General features: G+C 47.0%; 1 protein-coding gene across 1 annotated transcript in view; it reads right to left on the bottom strand.

The window, feature by feature from the left end:
* LOC139228763 (A disintegrin and metalloproteinase with thrombospondin motifs 12-like) overlaps positions 1-24,862 on the bottom strand; it is an 801,719-nt gene that overhangs the window by 331,113 nt on the left and 445,744 nt on the right. Inside the window, exon 11 of the mRNA XM_070860105.1 lies at positions 16,637-16,782. Coding sequence (XP_070716206.1) covers positions 16,637-16,782 — 146 coding nt within the window. The remainder of the gene's footprint in view (positions 1-16,636; positions 16,783-24,862) is intronic.

Genomic DNA, 24,862 nt, shown 5'->3' on the forward strand with positions numbered 1-24,862 from the left:
TCCATGCTTACCTGGCTTGTTACTGTTTGTAACTGATTGCACAGTATTTATTCATTGAAATTTTAACTTTATAATGTCAACTCGTTCTAATGAAGAAATCGTTTAACCGGCATAGCCCAATCCCCGAGGGATCCGGATAATCGAGAGTTGCCTGTACTCCAAACAAAAGTAGCAAGTTTCTGTCATGTATCTCACAATACTGTATATAATTGTATCTTACTATGCTATACATGACTGTAACTCGATATGACCTGTAACCACAAGCATACTTTACCACCAGGGGTGCACTTGCAGGAGACACTGCATACCTGTTCCACACAGGTATATAAAGGCAGGTCTCAGGCAAGTGTGGCACTCGAGAGCTGTGAAATAAAGGTGCAGGTCCAGCGTGACCTTGACTTCAACATGTGCCTCGTGTAAGTCTGTACTGCAGGGTCAGGACTTGACAGTTTCCATGTTCTATTTTTTGAAATTGGTGCCGTGCAGCCTGTCCTGTAACCTCGGGGGATGGAGCCTAATGTCTGCACTGAAAAAAGGATGCCCCTCCACCTTCTGCACATGCACAAAAAAAAAGGATGTTTTTGCTGTGATTCCTATGGGCCTGCATTCCCAGTACAGCTCCCAGTCTGCTCAAGTCCATCCCGGGGACGGTTGAGTTTCAAGATGACATACTCATCACGGGCAGGGACACCGACTCACATCTCCTCAATTTGGAGGAAGTACTAAGTCGATTGGATCGGGTAGGCCTAAGAGTTAAGAAATCCAAGTGTCTGTTTCTCGCGCCCGAGGTTGAATTTTTGGGCAGAAAGATTGCCGCTGATGGAATCCGCCCAACAGAATCCAAAATCGAAGCAATTCGTCTGGCACCCAGGCCCCGGAATGTCTCGGAACTGCGCGCCTTTCTCGGCCTACTCAATTACTTTGGGAACTTTATGCAGAACTTGAGCACGCTGCTGGAGCCTCTCCATGTACTACTCAGAAAGGGGTACGATTGGTTTTGGGGAGACGCCCAAGAACGCACCTTCAATAAGGCACGCAACCTTCTATGTTCCAACAGTGTTTTAGCCTTTTTTGACCCAGGTAAAAAGCTAGTTCTTACATGTGATGCGTCAGCGTACGGGATCGGGTGCGTTTTACAGCATGTCAATGATGCGGGTAAATTACAATCCATTGCTTATGCCTCCAGGTCACTTTCGCGGGCGGAGCGCGGGTACGGTATGGTTGAGAAGGAGGCGCTTGCGTGCGTGAACGGTGTCAAAAAGATGCACCAATACCTTTTCGGGGCCAAGTTCGCGTTAGAAACCTACCACAAACCCCTCACGTCCCTGCTATCCAAGTGCAAGGCAAGAAACACCTACGCCTCGGCGCGCATTCAGCGTTGTGGGCACTCATGCTGGCATCTTACGACTACACAATAAGGCACAGACCAGGCACAGACAACTGTGCCGACGCGCTTAGCAGGCTACCCCTGGCGACCACAGAAGTGTCCGACCAACAGGAATGTGAGATGGTCATGGCAATCAATGCCTTTGAATCCACAGGTTCGCCCATGACGGCTCGCCAAATCAGAGCCTGGACGACCAGCGACCCCACGTTATCCTTAATCAAAAGATGTGTTTTAACTGGTGACTGAGCAGAAGCCCACGATGCCTGCCCCGAGGAGATCAAACCTTTCCATAGGCGCATGCATGAACTATCACTACAGGCAGACTGCCTAATGTGGGGCAGCCGAGTAGTTATGCCCTTGCGAGGCAGAGAGGCGTTTGTCCGGGAGCTCCACTGCGAGCACCCGGGGATCGTCCTTATGAAGGCCATAGCCAGATCCCACTTCTGGTGGCCTGGCATTGACGCGGACTTGGAGCTCTGCCTCCGGCGGTGCACCATTTGTGCCCAACTCAGTAATGCCCCCAGGGAGGCCCCCCTAAGCCCCTGGCCCTGGCCCACCAAACCGTGGTCGCGGGTGCATGTAGACTATGTGGGCCCATTCATGGGCAAAATGTTCCTCGTAGGCGTCAATGCATTTTCAAAGTGGATCGAGTGCACATTTTAAACTCGAGCACCACCTCCACCACTGTAGAGAGCCTTAGAACCATGTTTGCAACGCACGGAATTCCTGACATATTGATCAGTGATAATGGTCCGTGCTTCACCAGCGCAGAATTTCAAGATTTTATAGTTGACCACAGCATAAATCACGTTAAGACGGCACCATTCAAGCTGGCCTCCAATGGCCAGGCGGAGCGAGCAGTGCAAATCGTTAAACAAGGCATGCTCAGAATCCAAGGTCCCACGCTGCAGAGCCGCCTGTCGCGACTGCTGCTGGCATACAGATCTTGTCCGCATTCGTTGACTGGGGATCCCCCCGCGCAACTATTGATGAAACGGACCTTAAAGACTAGGCTCTCGTTAATCCTTCCAGACATGCATGAAATTATTGAGGCAAAGCGCCGGAAGCTAACTGAGTACCATGACCGAAATTCGAGGGGGAGGTGGAATGAGATAGGGGACAAAGTGTTTGTGCTAAACTATGGCAGGGGTCCCAAATGGCTTGCAGGGACAGTAACAGGCAAGGAAGGAAACAGGCTACCGGTTGTACAAATGGACAATGGCCAAACCTGCTGGAGGCATGTAGACCAAGTAAAAAGTAGATTCACCAACAACACTGCAGAACCAGAGGCAGACTACAATGTGGAACTCACACCACACCTGTTGGACAGACAGAGGGAACAACCCAAGAAAAGGGCAGTCTCAACAGACAGCCCAGGCGAGATACCAGCAATCACACCGAAAGAAAAATAGGCACCAAGGCAAACAACAGAACCACAACTAAGACGCTCCAAGTGAGAGCGCAGACCATCTGAGAGACTGAATGTATAAAGACAATAAGACCTTGGGGGATGGTGATGTCATGTATCTCACACTATTGTATATAACTGTATCTTACCATGCTATACATGACTGTAACTAGATATGACCTGTAACCACAAGCATACTTTACCACCAGGGGTGCACTTGCAGGAGACACTGCACACCTGTTCCACACAGGTATATAAAGGCAGGTCTCAGGCAAGTGTGGCACTCGAGAGCTGTGAAATAAAGGTGCAGATCCAGCGTGACCTTGACTTCAACATGTGCCTCGTGTAAGTCTATACTGCAGTGTCAGGACTTTACAGTTTCCATGTTCTATTTTTTGAAATTGGTGCCGTGCAGCCTGTCCTGTAACCTCGGGGGATGGAGCCTAATGTCTGCACTGAAAAAAGGATGTCCCCCCGCCTTCTGCACATGCACAAAAAAAAGGAAGTTTTTGCTGTGATTCCTATGGGCCCGCATGCACAGTACAACTCCCAGTTTGCATTCGGCCATTTTTAAAGAGCAAGTTGTGTGCGAGAACTTTAATTCTCATTGGAAAAAGCGGAGCTGCAATACAAGATGCAACGTGGCAGAAGGACCAAGAATTTCTTTCAGGATGAAGTGGAGGCACTAGTTGCTGTGATTGAGGGCAGATGGCAGGAGCTGGACATCAGCAGAGGTCACATAAAAGTTCCACCAAAAGAAATGAAGAGATGCCGGAACCAACTTGCACAAGATTACTGTGCAATGATGACCACCCCAAGGTCTGGAGGCCAGTGCAAAAAGAAGTGGCAGGACCTTGGTCAAGTAGTTCGTGTAATATTTTCATTTATTCAATGGAATTGCAGCTGTATATGTCTTACCCACTAGAAAGAAACCCTGTCTAAAAAGGTATATTTTCATCTTTGTAGAGGAAGGTGGCACACAACAAATGTGAAACAACTCGAACCGGAGAAGGCCCAGCAAATGTGCACCTACTGACAACCTTGGAAGAGAGGGTCGCTGCTTTGATGGGTCCTGCCTGGAGAAAAGCAACCACCACTCCACAAGCTGCACCCACACTCGAAGGAGAGGGTAAGTCCTGCAAATTCCAGTCTGGCTTTGCTAAATGTTAAGTATTACGTGGGCTAGCCTTGCTTCGGTTCATGGGGATATCTCTGTCAGCTACTGCTTTGGTTGATAGAATGTGATATAATTCATCATGGTCCTTCAAATGAGCCTGCTGCCTGCGCTGTGTGTGCCTACTCATGTTACCCTTCCCCTTCATCTGCTGCTAACCATTTGTCACTTCTGTTATATTTTGCAGAACTTGAGGCCAACCCTGACGAGGCAGAAGCCGATGCAGAATAAGATTCAGACGCGGATGAGCCTGAAGAGGAGAACATCTTCCAATCTCACCTTCCAGACCAAGAAAATGGGGATGAGTGGGATGGGGAGGTGATGGATGAAGCCCAAACTGTTGTACTCACTCTGGAGGAGATGCAGGTGCCACCCATTGAGGTGCCAGCCCCTTTCCTGAGTGAAATGAGTGTTGGTGGGACATTCCATGGTTTCACACCGTCCGAGGCTGCGGGTAGCAGTGGGATGCAGCAAGCCACACCCAGGGTGAGGAGGGGAAGGGGAGATCGACAGCACTCTCCTGAGGTGCAGGATCTAACAAATGTGGTTCAGATGATGGCAATGAGTGCAGAGAGCATTGACTTACCCGATCACTCCTGGGTGATGAGGTATCGGGACAGTCGGGAGAAATAACACCACTCTCAAGAGAAATAGGAACACTGTTCGTGAACGTGAGAGAGGGAATGTCTCAGTCAATTGAAACAAAGTCTGTGCACATGAGGGAGGAAATGTCACAGGTAGCTTATGCGCTGTCAGTGAACATGAGGGAAGGAATAGAAACATAGAAACATAGAAATTAGGTGCAGGAGCAGGCCATTCGAGCTTGCACCGCCATTCAATAAGATCATGGCTGATCATTCAACCTCAGTACCCCTTTCCTGCTTTTTCTCCATAACCCTTGATCCCTTTGGCGTAAGGGACATATCTAACTCCCTTTTGAATATATCTAACGAACTGGCCTCAACAACTTTCTGCAGTAGAGAACTCCACAGGTTAACCACTCTCTAAGTGAAGAAGTTTCTCCTCATCTCGGTCCTAAATGGCTTACTCCTTATTCTTAGACTGGGACCCCTGGTTTTGGAACTCCCCAGCAACGGGAACATTCTTCCTGCCTCGAACCTGTCCAATCCCGTCAGAATTTTATATGTTTCTATGAGATCCCCTCTCATTCTTCTAAACTCCAGTGGATAGAAGCCCAGTTGATCCAGTCTCTCCTCATATGTCAGTCCTGCCATCCCGGGAATCAATCTGGTGAACCTTTGCTGTACTCCCTCAATAGCAAGAATGTCCTTCCTCAGATTAGGGGACCAAAATTGAACACAATATTCCAGGTGAGGCCTCACCAAGGTTCTGTACAACTGCAGTAAGACCTCCCTGCTCCTATACTCAAATCCTCTAGCTATGAAGGCCAACATGCCACTTGCCTTCTTCACCGCCCACTGTACCTGCATGCCAAACTTCAATGACTGATGTACCATGACACCCAGGTCTCGTTGCACCTCCCCTTTTCCTAATCTGTCACCATTCAGATAATAGTCTGTCTCTCTGTTTTTACCACCAAAGTGGATAACCTCACATTTATCCATATTATACTGCATCTGCCATGCATTTGCCCACTCACCTAACCTGTCCAAGTCACCCTGCAGTCTCTTAGCATCCTCCTCACAGCTCACACCGCCACCCAGCTTAGTGTCATCTGCAAACTTGGAGATATTACATTCAATTCCTTCATCTAAATCATTAAGGGAATTAAGGGTTATGGGGAGCGGGCGGGTAAGTGGAGCTGAGTCCATGGCCAGATCAACCATGATCTTGTTGAATGGCGGAACAAACTCGAGGGGCTAGATGGCCTAGTCCTGTTCCTAATTCTTATGTTCTTATGTTCTTATTAATGTATATTGTAAATAGCTGGGTTCCTAGCACTGAGCCCTGTGGCACTCCACTAGTCACTGCCTGCTTTTCTGAAAAGGACCCGTTTATTCCGACTCTTTGCTTCCTGTCTGCCAACCAGTTCTCTATGCACGTCAATACATTACCCCCAACACCATGTGCTTTAATTTTGCACACTAATCTCCTGTGTGGGACCTTGTCAAAAGATTTTTGAAAGTCCAAATACGCCACATCCACTGGTTCTCCCTTGTTCACTCTACTAGTTACATCCTCAAAAAATTCTCGAAGATTTGTCAAGCAGGATTTCCCTTTCATAAATCCATGCTGACTTGGAGCGATCCTGTCACTACTTTCCAAATGCGCTGCTATTTCATCTTTAATAATTGATTCCAACATTTTCCCCGCCATCGATGTCAGGCTAACCGGTCTTTAATTCTCCATTTGCTCTCTCCCTCCTTTTTTAAAAAGTGGTGTTACATTAGCTATCTTCCAGTCCATAGGAACTGATCCAGAGTCAATAGAATGTTGGAAAATGATCATCAATGCATCCACTATTCCTAGGGCCACTTCCTTAAGTACTCTGGGATGCAGCCTATCAGGCCCTGGGGATTTATCGACCTTCAATCCCATCAATTTTCCTTACACAATTCCCTGACAAATAAGGATTTCCTTCAGTTCCTCCTTTTCGCTACACCCTCGAAGCCCGAGTATTTCCGGAAGGTTATTTGTGTCTTCCTTAGTGAAGACAGATCCAAAGTATTTGTTCAACTGGTCTGCTATTTCTTTGTTCCCCATTATAAATTCACCTGATTCTGACTGTAAGGGACCTACATTTGTCTTCACGAATCTTTTTCTCTTCACATATCTATAGAAGCTTTTGCAGTCAGTTTTTATGTTCCCTGCAAGCTTCCTCTCGTACTTTACTTTCCCCCTCCTAATTAGACCCTTTGTCCTCCTCTACTGAATTCTAAATTTCTCCCAGTCCTTAGGTTTGCTGCTTTTTCTGGCCAATTTATATGCCTCTTCCTTGGATTTAACACTATCCCTAATTTCCCTTGTTAGCCACGGTTGAGCTACCTTCCCCTTTTTATTTTTTACTCCAGACAGGTAGTTGACACACTGTTGCTCAACATGAGAGAGGGATCAAGGAAGATACCAGAAATGGGAGGTTATACCTATCAGGAAAGGATGAACAGGATAGGTCTCTTTTCTCTTGAAAAGAGAAGGCTGAAGGATGACCTAATAGAGGTCTTTAAAATTCTGAAAGGTTATGATAGAGTAGACACAGAGCGAGCATTTCCACTTGTAGGGAAGAGCAAAACTAGACGCCATCAACATAAGAACATAAGAAATAGGAGCAGGATTAGACCATATGGCTCCTCGAGCCTGCTCTGCCATTTAATACGATCATGGCTGATCCGATCATAGATTCAGGTCCACTTCCCTGCCCGGTCCCCATAATCCCTTATTCCCTTATCGGTTAAGAAACTGTCGATCTGTGTATTAAATTTATTCAATGACCCAGCTTCCACAGCACTCTGAGGCAACAAATTCCACAGATATAAGATAGTCATCAAGAAATTAAGTAGGAAATTCAGAAGAAACTTCCTTACCCAGAAAATGGTGACAATGTAGAACTCGCTACCACAGGGAGTGGTTGAAGTGAATATCATAGATGCAGATAAGGGGAGGTTGGATAAACATATGTGGCAGAAGGGAATTGAGGGTTATGCTGATAGAATTAGATGAGGAAAGATGGGAGGAGGCTCGAGTGGAGCATAAACTTCGGCATGCACTGGTTGGTCCAAACGGCCTGTTTCTGTGTTGTATATCCTATGTAATTCACGCATGCACCTCTTGCTTTCCAGCCCTCCCCTGATTATAACTCCACTCTTGTGTCTTCTTCATTTCATACACCCAAGAAATGCAGCCAGCCCAACCAGTGATTGGCCAAGAAGAGGGAGAAGAAGAGGGAAAAGAAGAAGAAGACAACTTTAGGAAGGATGTGAAGGTCTTAGAGAGGTAGAGAAAAGATTTACGAGAATGATTCCAGGAATGAGGAACTTTAGATAGATTGGAGAAGCTGGTGTTGTTCTCCTTGGAGCAGAGAAGATTGAGAGGAGATTTGATAGAGGTGTTCAAAATCAGGAGGGGTCTGGACAGAGTAGATGGTGATAAACTGTTCCCATTGGCAGAACGGTTGAGAACCAAAGGACACAGATTGAAGGTGATTGGCAAAAAGAACCAAAGGCGACGTAAGAAAAAACTATTTTATGGAGCGACTGGTTAAGATCTGGAATGCTGGAGGCAGGCTCAATCTTATCTTTCAAAAGGGAGTTTGATAAGTATCGGAAGGAAAATAGAGAAATATTTTGGCTCAAAGAAACGTATTATGATGGAGAGATACAAAATTCATCAAAGGGGGCAAGGGAACGGTGAACCAATCAAACAGTATAGCTTTTTATTATGGCGGAGATGCACTGTTAGCGCGAATACATGACCTCATCTCTCTCATTTCGAGGAAGGAGAGCATGCCGGGACATCTCAGAGATGCAGTGATCATGACTATCTGTAAAAAAGGGGAAAAGTCTGACGACGGCAACTACAGAGGAATCTCCCTGCAATCAGCAACTGGGAAAGTTGCTGCTGCAGTCATCCTCAACCATCTTCTCCCTGTGAAACATAACATAGAAACAGAGAAAATAGGTGCAGGAGGAGGCTATTCAGCCCTTCGAGCCTGCACCACCATTCAATAAGATCATGGCTGATCATTCCCTCAGTACCCCTTTCCTGCTTTCTCTCCATACTACTTGATCCCTTTAGCCGTAAGGGCCATACCAAACTCCCTCTTGAATATATGCAATGAACTGGCATCAACAACTTTCTGTGGTAGAGAATTCCACAGGTTAACAACTCGCTGAGTGAAGAAGTTTCTACCCATCTCAGTCCTAAATGGCCTACCTCTTATCCTTAGACTGTGTCCCCTGGTTCAGGACTTCCCCAACATCGGGAACATTCTTCCTGCATCTAACCTGTCCACTCCCGTCAGAATCTTATATGTTTCTATGAGATCCCCTCTCATCCTTCTAAACTCCAGTGAATAAAGGCCCAGTTGATCCAGTCTCTCCTCATATGTCAGTCCAGCCATCCCGAGAATCAGTCTGGTGAACCTTCGCTGCACTCCCTCAATAGCAAGAACATCCTTCCTCAGATTAGGAGACCAAAACTGAACACAATATTTCAGGTGAGGCCTCAGCAAGGCCCTATACAACTGCAGTAAGACCTCCCTGCTCCTATATTCAAATCCCCTAGCTATGAAGGCCAATATACCATTTGCCTTCTTCACCGTCTGCTGTACCTGCATGCCAACTTTCAATGACTGATGAACCATGACACCCAGGCCTCGTTGCACCTCCCCTTTTCCTAATCTGCCGCCATTCAGATAATATTCTGCCTTCGAGTTTTTGCCCCCAACATGGATAACCTCACATTTATCCACATTATACTGCATCTGCCATGCATTTGCCCACTCACCTAATCTGTCCAAGTCACCCTGCAGCCTCTTAGCGCCTCACAGCTCACACCGCTACCCAGATTAATGTCATCTGCAAACTTGGAGATAATACACTTAATTCCTTCATCTAAATCGTGAATGTATATTGTAAAGATCTGGGTCCCAGCACTGAGCCCTGTGGCACTCCACTAGTCACTGCCTGCCATTCTGAAAAGGACTCATTTATCCCGACTCTCTGCTTCCTGTCTGCCAACCAGTTCTCTATCCACGTCAGTACGATTTAGATGAAGAAATTAAGTGTATTATCTCCAAGTTTGCAGATGACATTAATCTGGGTAGCGGTGTGAGCTGTGAGGCGCTAAGAGGCTGCAGGGTGACTTGGACAGATTAGGTGAGTGGGCAAATGCATGGCAGATACCATGTGCTTTGATTTTGCACACCAATCTCTTGTGCGGGACCTTGTCAAAAGCCTTTTGAAAGTCCAAATACACCACATCCACTGGTTCTCCCTTGTCCACTCTGCCAGTTACATCCTCAAAAAACTCCAGAAGATTCGTCAAGCATGATTTCCCTTTTTCATAAATCCATGCTGACTTGGACCGAGCCTGTCACTGCTTTCCAACTGCGCTGCTATTTCATCCTTAATGATTGATTCCAACATTTTCCCCACTACTGATGTCAGGCTAACCGCTCGATAATTACCCGTTTTCGCTCTCCCTCCTTTTTTAAAAAGTGGTGTTACATTAGCTACCCTCCAGTCCATAGGCACTGATCCAGAGTCGATAGGCTGTTGGAAAATGATCACCAATGAATCCACTATTTCTAGAGTCACTTCCTTAAGTACTCTGGGATGCAGACTATCAGGCCCGGGGATTTATCAGCCTTCAATCCCATCAATTTCCCGAACACAATTTCCCACCTAATAAGGATATCCTTCAGTTCCTCCTTCTCACTAGACCCACTGTCCCGGAGTACACCCGGAAGGTTGTTTGTGTTTTCCTTCGGGAAGACAGAAACAAAGTATTTGTTCAATTGGTCTGCCATTTCTTTGTTCCCCATTATAAATTCACCTGAATCCGACTGCCAGGGACCTATGTTTGTCTTCACTAATCTTTTTCTCTTCACATATTTATAGAAGATTTTGCAGTCAGTTTTTATGTTCCCTGCAAGCTTCCTCACATACACTACTTTCCCCCTCTTAAGTAAACCCTTACTCCTCCTCTGTTGAATTCTAAATTTCTCCCAGTCCTCAGGTTTGTTGCTTTTTCTGGCCAATTTATATGCCTCTTCCTTGATTGAACACTATCCTTAATTTCCCTTATTAGCCTTGGTTAAGCCACCTTCCCTGTTTTATTTTTACTCCAGAAAGGGATGTATAATTGCTGAAGTTCATCCATGTGATCTTTAAATGTTTGCCATTGCTTATCCACCGTCAACCCTTTGAGTAACCTTTGCCAGTATATTCTAGCCAATTCACGCCTCATACCGTCGAAGTTACCTTTCCTTAAGTTCAGGACCCTAGTTTCCGAATTAACTGTGTCACTCTCCACCTTAATAAAGAATTCTACCATATTAGGGTCACCCTTCCCCAAGGGGCCTCGCACAACAAGATTGCTAATTAGGCCCTTCTCATTACACATCACCCAAGTCTAGGATGGCCAGCTCTCTAGTTGGTTCCTCGACATATTGGTCCAGAAAACCAACCCTAATACACTCCAGAAAATCAGGAAATCCTCCTCCACTGCATTGCTATCAGTTTGGTTAGCCCAATCAAGATGTAGATTAAAGTCGCCCATGATAACTGCTCTACCTTTCTTGCACACCTCCCTTATTTCTTGTTTGATGCTGTCCCCAACCTCACTACTACTGTTTGGTGGTCTGTACACAACTTCCACTAGTGTTTTCTGGCCTTTGGTATTCTGCAGCCCCACCAATACCGATTCCACATCATCCAGGCTAATGTCCCTCCTTACTATTGCATTAATTTCCTCTTTAACCAGCAACGCCACCCCACCTCCTTTTCCTTTCTGTCTATCCTTCCTAAATGTTGAATACCCCTGGGTGTTGAGTTCCCAGCCTTGGTCACCCTGGAGCCATATCTCCGTGATGCCAATTACTTCATATCCGTTAACTGTTATCTGCGCAGTTAATTCGTCCACCTTATTCCGAATACTCCTCGCATTGAAGCACAGAGCCTTCAGGCTTGTCTTTTTAACATACTTTGCTGGTTTAGAATTTTGCTGTAATGTGGCCCGTTTTGTTTTTTGCCTTGGGTTTCTCTGCCCTCCACTTTTACTATTCTCCTTTCTATCTTTTGCTTCTGCCTCCATTTTATTTCCCTCTGTCTTTTCCCTGTGGCCGAGGAGCTCCCCCCGGAATCACAGTGTGGATTTTGCCCCCTACGGGGCACAACAGATCTTTGCAGCGCGACAGCTGCAGGAAAAATGCAGGGAGCAGTGCCAGCCCTTATACATGGCCTTTTTAGATCTTACAAAGGCCTTTGACACTGTCAACTGTGAGGGCTTATGGAGCATCCTCCTCCGTTTTCGATGCCCCCAAAAGTTTGTCAACATCCTTCGCCTGCTCCACAACGACATGCAGACCGTGATCCTTACCAGCGGTTCCATTACAGACCCAATCCATGTCCGGACCGGGGTCAAACAGGGCTGCGTCATTGCTCCAACTCTCTTCTCAATCTTCCTCGCTGCCATGCTCCACCTCACAGTCAACAAGCTCCCCGCTGGAGTGGAACTAAACTACAGAACCACTGGGAAGCTGTTTAACCTACGCCGCTTCCAGGCCAGGTCCAAGATCACACCAACCTCTGTCGTTGAGCTGTAGTACGCAGACGACGCCTGCGTCTGAGCACATTCTAAGGCTGAACTCCAGGATATAGTCGATGTATTCACCGAAGCATATGAAAGCATGGGCCTTACGCTTAACATCAGTAAGACAAAGGTCCTCCACCAGCCTGTTCTTGCCGCACAGCACTGCCCCCCAGTCATCAAGATTCACGGTCCAGCTCGCGACAATGTGGACCACTTCCCATATCTCGGGAGGCTCTTATCAACAAAGGCAGACATTGATGCGGAGATTCACATTGCCTCCAAAGCGCCAGTGCAGCCTTTGGCCGCCTGAGGAAAAGAATGTTCAAATCTACCACCAAGCTCATGGTCTACAGGGTTGTAGTAATACCCACCCTCCTGTATGGATCAGGGGCATGGACGATGTACAGAAGACACCTCAAGTCGCTGGAAATATATCAGCAACAATGTCTCCGCAAGATCCTGCAAATCCCCTGGGAGGACAGATGCACCAACATCAGTGTCCTTGCCCAGGCTAACATCCCCAGCATTGAAGCATTGACCACACTCGATCAACTTCGCTGGGCAGGCCACATAGTTCGCATGCCAGACACGAGACTCTCTAAGCAATTGCTCTATGCGGAGCTCCTTCACGGCAAATGAGCCAAAGGTGGGCAGCGGAAACGTTACAAGGACACCCTCAAAGCCTCCCTGGTAAAGTACGACATCACCACTGACACCTCGGCGTCCCTGGCCGAGGATCGCCCCAGGTGGAGAAAGTGCATCCGGGAGGGCGCTGGGCTCTTCGAATCTCAACGCCGCGAGCGTGAAGAGGTCAGTCGCAGGCAGCCGAAGGAGCATGCGACAAATCACTCCCACCCCCCTTCTGCCGACAAATGTCTATCTCACCTGTGACAGGGTCTGTGGCTCTCGTATTGGACTGTTCAGCCACCAAAGGACTCACTTTAGGAGTGGAAGCAAATCTTCTTCGATTCCGAGGGACTGCCTATGATAATGATGATGGTACAAAACCCACTTCACGCACCGTCAACTGCAGCCCGCAATTTTCACACTACATGCGTACTCCAAAATTGAGGTACTTGGGGTCATATCTGTCCCGATATACTACAAGGACAAAACATTGGAGAACTTTTCCTTTCATGTCGCAAAGGGACGAAGCCTCATGGGTGTTGACCTTTTTGACAAGCTTGGGTTCAAAGTTTATGACCCAACTGGCACACCTGTGTACACGGTGGACTGTGACAAGCAGTATCCCTCAATCTTCACAGGGTTTGGAATGACAACAAAATTCTGCCATCGTCCCCGCTTTGACCCTTCCATCAAACCAGTTAGACAGCCACTTCGCCGTCACCCATTCGCAGTTCGTGACCAAGTATCCACAGAATTAACGCAACTCGAATCTCAGGAAATCATTGAGAGCATCGACTCCTCACCGTAGATCTTGAACTTAGTCATCGCTTGGCATAAAAATGGGGAGATCCGCTTATGCATCGACCTGAAAGAGGTCAACAAGACCATCATTCCCAACAAGTACCCTCTTCCTACCGTCGACAAACGGTCTTCAGAATTCCATAGTTCAATAGTTTTAACGAAACTGGACATGCGCCACTGTTACCTGCAAATACCCCTAGCAGAGGACAGCAAACCGCTCACGGCATTCACAACGCATGATGGTCTGAATCAATATCGATGCATGCCGTATGGATTATATTCTGCACCAAGTGCTACTCTGCTAGCAGGCATAGAGGGAGCCCTCAATCTGCTTGACAATAGCGTCGTCCATGGACGGACAATGGAAGAACATGATCAGCGGCTTCATGCAGTTATGGCTAGACTTGCTACACGTAACCTTACACTTAATGCCGATAAGTGTACATTTGCTGCTGGAGAAATAAACTTTCTGGGCCACAGAGTCACAGCATAAGGTGTCATTGATGTGATTCAGCGAATACAGGAGGCTACCAACGTCAAAGAACTTTCATCATTCCTCAGCACTGAAGTTTGTTCCGCACTACGCGCACATTGTCAAACCGCTTCGCAAGTTGCTGCACAAGGATGTCCCTTGGGAATGGACAGATTCCAGGGCTCAGGCATTCACCACGCTTAAGGAGAAAATCACATCCCCTCCTATCCTCGCGCACTTTGATCTGAACGCCATTATGTGCGTCACCACGGATGCATCAGGCACCGCCATGGGTGCTGTGCAGTTGCAATGGATTGACATCCTGGAATGCCTAGTAGCCTTCGCCTCTCGCACGCTCTCACCTGCAGAACGTAAATACTCTACAGGGGAACGCGAAGCACTCATTTGCATCTACGCATGTGAACAGTGGCACATTTACCTCTATGCCAGGAAATTTACCCTCCGTACAGATCAAGCACTAACTACGCTACTCGCTGCAACTGGATCAGGGCACAGACTACTACGAATCAGCCGATGGTCAGATCGCCTTCATCAGTATAACTTTGATGTATTGTATATCACTGGCGGTCGCAACCATGTAGCTAAAATGCTCAGGTGTTCAACACCTGCTTCAGACTCTGGTGCTGACTTGTTCACAGATGATGAGATGAAAAGCTCGTAGACTGATCCCAACTCACAGACCAGCAAGATGGAACAGAGGCACCGCTCTGTTTCCCAACCAAAAATCTCGATCAAACACTGCAAGCTCCACGCTGGTCTCAGCGTATCACAACATGGCCTGGCTATCTCAATGACTTTGACTGGTCATATACTGTGTTTTTCAGAAGGGGGGAAATATGTTGTGTTCATACTCTCTTCGTTTGTTACACTAACCCTCATGAGACAGGCATTAAGACCCTGCTGTAAACATGCTGGTTGTGGATGTCATTTTTGAGAGTTGCTATAAAAGGACACAGTTAGTTACACTACCCCTGTTTCAGTTATTCTGTTTATTTACGTACACAACACCGACCCCGACCACCGCTCCTCGCCACTTCTGACCTCTGCTCCTCGCCGATTCCGGCCTCCACTCCTCGCTACTTCCAACCTCCGCTCCATGCAGATTCCGACCTCCGCTCCACGCCGCTTCCATCCTCTGCTTCTCCTGCTCCTGGGTCCTGACCCCTCCACTAGGCTCCACCACTCTCCAAGAGATGCCACCAATCATCTACCTGCATTCTGATGACGTCTAATTTTGTTGCCCACTTACGTTTTCTCGCTCTCTCGAGACCGTTGTTAATTCTGCTGCTGCGATGGCTAGCTTTTTTTGATTTGCCCACAGCTCCAGCCTCGTGTTCCAAACTTCGCCTCCGACTGTTTCAGCTATTTCAGTTATGAGAGCACCCTTGATAGTTCGGTTCGCTGTCATTATGTTTAATTACTTGGCTTTGAGGGTGGGGTGGGGTATTGGATGTTGAAAACACTCTCCAGGTAATGCAGCCAACTGCAGCATAGCGATACGATTTGAGAAGTCACACCAGATGTACTGCTGCTGCCTTTTTAGATATAATGCAGAAGGACTAGTTATATTCTGGTCACTGTTTTGCAACAAAACCAATTGTACAATATAAGTGCATCCAAACTGTCTTTGGACTAACTTTAAGCTTTTAATTATAGCAAACAGCCAATAAGTGATTTGACATCTCTCTAATATTCAATATGGTGACCATTTGGGGATTGTAACTATGTTGAGGTAGAAATTGGTTCTCATTGTGTCCAAGTGGTAAATAAAATCAATATTGACTAATTACACAGAGCTATATCCAGCGCCCCGTGAAATATGTCCAATGCCATATTACCCTCAGGTGTCCTCAGTAGTTGCCTTAAGCTGGAGATAGGCCCATTGAATGTGTTAATGAGGCGCCTAATCCCTGTTTAAGGACCAATCAGTGAATTTGGTCAGTGCTGAGCTCAGTTTACTGGTTCCTTAAACCAGCCTTAAAGCATGTACATTGTATTAAACTTACCTTATGTGGAGCTGAGGGGAGAGGAGTTTCACAGCACTGCTGAAGGCCATTGCCAGTCCACGATTGACCTCTCTCTCCTCCACCCCTCTGAGGACCTATCTGACAGCACTGCCAGAGAGGCATTCAGCACAACTTCATCCCTGTCGAACCGGCGAACTGCCTCTGGACGCCCGACTGACATCCGCAGCGCACCAGCAACATGCTGTTGAAGCCTTTGGCCCAATTTCAGGTGAGCCTCAGGGCCCGGCTTCTGGGGCGTGATCCCAGCGGGCCACATACTTCAACAGCAACAACAACTTGTACTTGTATACTGCCTTTAATGTAGTAAAACATCCCAATGTGCACCAGAAATGAGTTAAAACAAATTTATAGACCGTTGTTTTTTTCGCTTTCTTTGTTCTATTTTGTATCTCAACTTCATTTTTATTCTTATGAAATTGTTCAACTAAAATGTTTCAGATAATATTCAACGTTATTCTTTGAGCCTCCAATTACCCCACATACTCACACTGGATTGCTGCAGTGTCTCTCCGCTGCTTGAACTCCTGCTCCACATGTGCATGTGCAATGTGACCAAGAACTCCAGGTGTTCCATCCCCCATTAACAGGATCTGGACGATTTCCGACAGCTACACACTCGCCACTAAAACACCACTGAAACATAAAATGGTGTGCCTTATTACAACAAAAACAGGCAGCTGATGAAGAAAGTAAATTGCACAATGTTTGTGCTATATTACCTCACAGAACTGGATAGTGCACTGAGGTAGATATTGACCGTTTAATTCTAAAAAATGTGTGTAAATCCAGCCTAGACATCAGGGAGTAGATTTTGACTTTGTGTAAAACGGGTGATAGTAAGTGAGCAGATTTCAATGGAAATAAAAATTGGAGAGGTGTAAAACAGGCTGTCGACTTGCTATCACCCATTTCACACTATCGCAAAAAGTCAGGATCTACCCCCAGGAGTGAAAGTTTGCGACATGAAATGAATGTGTGCACACGTAACTTACTAATGAACAAAGGCAACCACCTCCACTGGTTTCATATCAACAGGGAGCCCATTGCATGGCGCTGCAATAGCATCTACTGCCAATCACAGGCAAGGCACTGCTAGTGGCTGCCAAAGTGTTGGCCACATAGTATCATTCAGTGTGGTTTGCACTTTCATCTCTGTCATGTATGCACCTGTGAGGATGCTCACAGGTTTGTAGAGCATTGTGACTGGCTTAGCCAGTCAAGTGATATTCACAAAGCTCAATAAAACCCTAGTCAGTTGGGTCTTGGTCATCCACGATGAGGCATGCAGTTGTGATCCTAGTGGATGAACTGATAATGTGTAATGTGATTGTTAACCCTTTGATAATAAAACAACTAGTTCTTAATAGCAATGTGTTGCTATGAATTCTTAAGCAAAGAAGCCATGAAGCAGATACATTACAATCTCCTTTCCCATTGAAGAGCAACAGGAGCATGACATAGTTGTCCAATTGCACCCCACGACTATAGTTGTGAAAGTACAGGGATTATTAACGGCAGCCAGTTTTTCCTTCAGATAGTAGGTTCTTGCTCCTCCTCTGCCACCACCATTTGCTTCTCCTCCGCTGTGCATTGTGACTCAACCAGCTCTATCTCCTCAAGCTAACTGTATCCTCCAGAGTGTGTGCAGCTGTGCTGGTGCTTGGAAACGTTGATGAGAGAGAAAAGCAGGGTAATGTAGTATTGCCTTGTGCTGGGACACTGGCAGTATTGGCAGGTTGTTCTTACATTCTCATGATAGAAAAGCAACAGCTGTTGGAATGTTGACTGCTAGAGAATCTTTAGAGCCTGCCTTGCAATATATTGTGTGTGATGTTTTTGTGGTTGTCTGTATGCCTGTGTGATAGTGATTGTGAAGGGATGCAAGACATAAACACAGATGATACTAGTCCTGTGCTTGGGGGAGGTCTGTGGTTTCAAGTTTCCCTATTCCCTCCAAGTTTTTATGTGAGAGTGAGTGTAGCCAGGGTGGTCTCCTCCGAATGAGTCAAGAACTCTAAGTGTGCCATTAACTATGCCAGCCATCTGCCCCTGTCAGAGCCCATCTGCTGCTGAAACCCTTATCCATGCCTTTGTTAGCTCCAGATCCAACAATTCTAATATTCTCCTGGCTGCTCTCCCATCCTCCACGCTCTGTAAACACCAGTGCATCGATTCCTGGGTCTTGCTGGTCTTGTACAGAGTGTTGAGCCAGTCAACCACCTTCTGCCAAACTCAACCCATTCCTTGCACCCACCTCAAGCAGCAGCAGAGCCACGTCACTAGCTATCAAGATATTCTTCTGGGTTTTGACTGAAGTAATTCATATTGTCATAACTACTATGTAACCAGATTGACATTGCAAGTTGGTTTCTGGAAAACTAGCCCTCAAGGTCAATTTTCACCAGCAAAATATCCCAGGGCAAAAAAAGAATACCACACAGTAGTAAGTGAAGAGTTAGGGCAGATAGCCAGAGGCATGGTTAGAGAACGATTTTAGCAGGTTCTTCATGGGTGACAGAGATGCAGATATTTAGGGAGATGGTTCCAGAGTGTGGAACCAAAGTAGCCGAAGGATAGGTCAGACTTGGAAGCACGGAGGACTGCGGAAGGTGTTACACCGTAGGGAGATGATTTGTAAATAAAGATGAAGATCCTGAATTCAAAACATTGGGAGACAGGAAGCCAAAAGAGATTAGCAAGGAGAGGAGTGAGAGGGAAGGGGTACTTAATGCGAGATAGGTGTGAGAAGTGAAGTTTTGGATGAGCTGGAGTTTATATGGAGTGAAAATTTGAAGAAATTTAAAAAAATAAACTCCAAATGGAAAGTGGGAGCCAGAAGCAAGAAGAAAGCAGGTATAATATCTAGGTAGATGTCTTAAATGTAAGATATAAATATGTGAGATACATTAAAACATGAGAGAATACGACAGAAGAGAGCATTGGAAGGGAAAAATAAATGAAAAAGTGATCAGAGGTAGGCATTTTAATTGTTTTTAAAGTAAAATTATGATTTCAGTACATTTCATTTATTTGAGTAATTTAGGGTTAATAGTGCCCTATTACCTGTTTCAGGTATTTGAATGGTATTTCCATTGTCACAGTCTGTGAGCTGAAAACATACAGAGTAGTAGGTTGAGGGAATCAGGCGATGCCCTGGACCTACCCACAATTTCAGGGTTAGAAATTTATTTTATTTTAAATCAAATTGAACATAAGAACTTAACAATTAAGGAGCAGGAGTAGGCCATATGGCCCCTCGGGCTTGCTCCACCATTCAGTAAGATCATGGCTGATCTTCCACCTCAACTGCACTTTCCCACCCGATCCCCATATCCATTGATTCCCTAAGAGTCCAAAAATCTATCTATCTCAGCCTTGAATATAATCAATGATTCAGCATCTACAGCCCTTTGGGGTAAAGAATTCCAAAGATTCACAATCACCTGAGTGAAGAAATTTCTCCACATCTCAGTCTTAAATGACCAACACTTATCCTGAGACTATGCCCCTAGTTCTGGACTCTCCAACCAGGGGAAACAACCTCTCAGCATCTACCCTGTCAATCTTATATGATTCAATGAGATCATAGCTAATTCTTCTAACCTCCAGAGAGTATAAGCCCAATCTACTCAATCTCTCTTCATAGGACAATCCTCTCATACTAGGAATCAATTTAGTGAACTTTTGTCGCACTGCCTTTAAGGCAAGTATATCCTTCCTCAAATAAGGAGACCAAGACTGTGCCCAGTACTCGAGGTGTGTGTCTCACCAAAGCCCTGTGCAATTGTAGCAAGACTTCCTTACTCTTGTACTCCAACTCCCTTGCAATAAAGGCCAACATGTAATTTGCCTTCCTAATTGCTTGCTGGGTCTGCATGCTTACTCTCTGTGTTTCCTGTACGAAGACACAAATATCGCTCTTAACACCAACATTTAATAGTTTTACACCATTTAAAAATTATTCTGTTTTTCTATTCTTCCTAACAAAGCAAATAACCTCATGGGGTGGAAATTTGTTACCACCCATTTTGAGGCGTTAATCCAGGCGGAGCGGTAAGTATAGAGCCTTGAAAATGTTTGCGCCTCCCACCAAGAAATTTGTTGCAATCGGGCCAAGAGCTGACAGGGGCGCTAAATCAACCGTTACATTTGACCTGGGGAGGTGGTGCGGGGGGGGGGGGGGAGGCGGGAATGAAAATGCTCGCATTAAAATCTGTAATCCATTACGCATGCTCCGAAGTCCGATTTTAAATCCCGGGAAAAGCGGAGTCTTGAAGGTGCGGCAGAGTAATGCACCCATTAAAGTTTGCAAAATCACGTGTTTTCAAGCTGTATTTGTCATGTATCTTACATTATTATATATAACTGTATCCTAACATGCTATACATGACTGTAATAAGATATGACCTGTAACCACCAGCATACCTTACCACCAGGGGTGCACTTGCAAGAGACAGGTATACAAGGACAGGTCTCAGGCAAGTGCAGCATTCCAGAGCTGTGAAATAAAGGTGCAGGTCCAGAGTGACCTTGACTTCACTACATGCCTCGTGTGAATCTGTATTGAGGGGACAGGACTTTACAGTATTGTTATGTCTGTCTGCCGCTGCAAACATGGAGGCTCATGCAACGTGCTCTGTGCAAAAGTTGCACTGACCGCAACCTCCGAGGGAAGCGATTCCTCATCCCTTTAAGTAGCCACCAGTTAATGACTGTGGAAGTCTGTACCGACTGTTTTTTCAGATGTGATTAGGGGTGGTCGCTAAATGAGGCAGACAGATCGAATAAAGGGAGTGAGGTGCTAGCGCGGTCTTTGCACTAGGACTCATGTCATGATCGGACTGATAGTCAGCAGCCAGGCGCTTGAGTGTCGCGCCCCAGTTACCCATCAACTGAATTTTCTGGAGGGCGCTAAAAGCTGGGCGCCCGATCGTCAAGCTATTACGCATGCTTCAATGCCCCTTCTGGCCACTAACTGAGGCACTAGACAACCAAATTTCCACCCCCATATTTCCCATTATATTCCATCTGCCACCTTATCGCTCAATCACTTAACATTTCTATATCCCTTTGCAGGCTCTTTGTGTCCTCCTCATAGCTTACTTTCCCACCTAGCTTTATATTGTTAAAAAGCTTTACACTTGATTCCTTCATTAAAGTTAGTAATATAGGGCCCAAGTTTCGGGCCGCGCCGCCGACCTGGACGCCCGTTTTTCGCGCCACAAAGTGCGCCGAAAAAAAACTTACCTATTCTCCGGCTCCCTGCAGGTCCTCTGGAGCTGGGCGCGGCGCAGTATGAGCTGTGGGGGGGGGGGGGGGGGAGCTAGGTCCCTGCGCTGAAAACAGTGCCGGGACCTCTGCACATGGGCTACAGTGGGCGCGTATGTGCAGTAGCTCCAGGTGCCCAAAACTGTGTGGGAGGGGCTCGAAACATGCAGCCCCTAGCCCTGGCCGAATGGCCTCACTGGGGCTGCGTGGATAAGGCTGCCTCCCTCGCCCAGCTCCTGCTTCCTCCCGACCCGACTCGACTCCCGCTTCCCCCCCCGCCCCGCCCCCGGACCGGACCCCACCCCGACACCGACCCTCCTCCCGCTTCCCCCCCCCTCTCGCTGTCAGAAACACAGACAGACAGAGAGATAGAGACACTGACAGAGACACACTGGGGGGGGGGGGGGGGGGGGGTGGGGGGGCATCCCAGCATGCTGTTGGAGGGCTCCCGGTGCTGCAGTCGGTAAGTAGAAAATGTTGATTTAAAAAATGTTTTATTTCTTATTAATGTTTTTGGATTGATTTATTGGTTGATTTATTGATGTTTTTATCATTTATTATTGATGATGGCTCTTTATTTGTAAAACTGAAGTGTTTAATGTTTGTAAACTTCCCTTTAAACCCCCCCCCCGCCATTCCCTATGCCTAATTTGTCACCTACGCCTGATTTTCTAAGTGTAGACAAGGTTTTTCTGAGCGTACAAAAATCTACACTTACTCCATTCTAAGTTAGTTTGGAGTAAGTTTTCACTGCCTAAAGTTTCAAAACGGGTGGAAGTGGCCGGACACGCCCCCTTTTGAAAAAAAAATCTGTTCCAAACTGAAACTGTTCTAACTGACTAGAACTGGAGCAAACTAAATGCCGAGAATTGCAATTTCTAAATTACTCCATTCTAAACCAGTTGCTCCAAAAAAACAGGAGCAACTCAGGCCGAAACTTGGCCCCATCGATTGTGAATAGCTGAGATCCAAGCCCTGATCCTTGCGGCACCCCACTAGTTATAGCCCGCCATGTTTATCCCTACTCTCTGTTTTCTGTCCGTTAACCAATCCTCTATTCATACTACTATATTACTGCCAACGCCAACAGACCTTACCTTGCATAACAAACTTTTATGTGGCACCTTATTGAATGCCTTTTGGAAATCCAAATAAACTACATTGAGTGAAAGTTTCTCCAAGTGAGTATCTGGTTTGTGACTTTTCATTACATTGTAATGAATTTCTGACTTAGCAAAGGAGACAAGAACAAAACAAAACATAGTATATAGATGCATTTAAGGGGAGGCTAGACATGCAAATGAGGGAGAAGGGAATAGTCGTCATCATCAGCATCATATGCAGTCCCTCGGAATCGAGGAAAACTTGCATCCACTCTAAAAATTAGGCCTTAGGTGGCTGAACAGCCCATACAAGAACCACAGTCCCTGTCACAGGTGGGACAGTCGTTGAGGGAAAGGGTGGGTGGGACAGGTTTGTCGTATACTCTTTATAGGATCTTGTGGAGACATCGTTGGTCCAGGGACTTGAGGTGTCTATTGTACATGGTCCATGTCTCTGAGCCATACAGGAGGGTGGGTATTACAGCCCTGTAGACCATGAACTTGGTGGCAGATTTGAGGGCCTGGTCTTCAAACACTCTTTTCCTCAGGCGGCCGAAGGCGCACTGGAGGCAGTGTTGAATCTCGTCGTCAATGTCTGCTCTTGTTGATAAGAGGCTCCCGAGGTATGGGAAATGGTCCACGTTGTCCAGGGTCATGCCGTGGATCTTGATGACTGGGAGGCAGTACTGGTGGAGGATCTTTGTCTGACGGATGTATAGCGTAAGGCCCATGCTTTCATACGCCTCTGTAAATATGTTGACTATGACTTGGAGTTCAGACGCAGACGCAGGCATCATTCGCGTACTGTAGCTCGACGACAGAGATTAGGGTGGTCTTCGACCTGGCCTGGAGATGACGAAGGTTGAACAGGTTCCTACTGGTTCTGTAGTTTAGTTCCACTCCAGCGGGGAGCTTGTTGACTGTGAGGTGGAGCATGGCACGATGAAGATTGAGAAGAGGGTTGGGGCGATGACGCAGCCCTGTTTGACCCCGGTCCGGACGTGGATTGTGTCTGTTATGGATCCATTGGTAAGGATCATGGCCTGCATGTCGTCGTGGAGCAGGTGGAGGATGGTGACAAACTTTTGGGGGCATCCGAAATGGAGGAGTACGCTCCATAGGTCCTCGCAGTTGTCAGTGTCAAAGGCTTTTATAAGGTCAAAGAAGGCCATGTATAAGGGCTGGTGGTGGTCAATGCATTATTCCTGCAGCTGTCACGCTGCAAAAATCATGTCCATTGTGGCCCGTAGGGGACGAAATCCGCACTGTGACTCCGAGAGGAGCTCCTCAGCCAGATGATTGCCTGTTGGCCACCGGTGGCAGCACCCTAGGGAGCTCCCCTGCCAAACAACACCCATCTTCTGCCATCCGGCAACATTCCACCCTCAACCTCCCCTCTCCCACTGTCTAAACTTCCCCTAGCCATAATTGTTCCTAATAGGGGGTGCATTCACTAAAATCATTACTTTAAACCCAATCCTGCAATTCCCATAAGTTTGGGCCTACCTCAGGCTTCCCACCACACCACCCGTCGGCGATGACGACCGGAATACCAGCGACGACCGGGCCTCCTGCAGCGGTGACCTGCACCTGGATCTTCGGCGGCCTCCTCCTCGGCATTGACTCACCTACCTCACCCGATCCTCGATCCCCAACAATGCCCGGCGAGCCAGGTGAGCCTGCGACCAGGCGATCGGGCCTCCACACCTCCAGCGGCGACAGATGAGCCTCTCTTCCTCGATGACAGCTGGACCTCTCCATCCCCACAGGTGACCTCTTCCTCAATGGCGACCGGGTCTCCTCTTCTATGACGGCAGTTGGCCTCCCCTCCTCCTTCAGCAATGACTGGACCTCTCCTTCCCACTGGTGACCTGGCCTCCTCTCCTCCTCCAGCATGTGGTGAGTACCATGGCTGTGAGCACCCTGACCTTCCACTCTGAACTCCAGTAGGCCACCTAGCCTTGGCCCATCTACCACCAAGGGCACTACGCAGCGCCTAGCTTGCGACCAACATCTTGCCATAGGCAACTAGGCCCATACAGCAATGCCTAGTCTGCAGTCGTCTTGGACCCCCTTGTCACTGGACCAAGGCCTTGCTCAAGTAAGCCAGCGTGGTAGCTGGTGTGCAACGACCACCCCACGTTAAAAGAACGCACGCCTAGGCATCTTCCACGTGGAACAGAGGGTTATGCTGATAGATTTAGATGAGGAAAGATGGATGGAGGCTCGAGAGGAGCATAAATGTCGGCATGGACTGGTTCTGTACTGTATATCCTATGTAATCCTATGTTCTTCACACAGACCAAAACGTAGCAAGTTTCTTTCTGAGAAAGAGCTGAGAA

The sequence above is a fragment of the Pristiophorus japonicus genome, chromosome 2 (assembly GCF_044704955.1).
Source record: "Pristiophorus japonicus isolate sPriJap1 chromosome 2, sPriJap1.hap1, whole genome shotgun sequence".
In the NCBI taxonomy this organism is placed as follows: Eukaryota; Metazoa; Chordata; class Chondrichthyes; family Pristiophoridae; genus Pristiophorus; species Pristiophorus japonicus.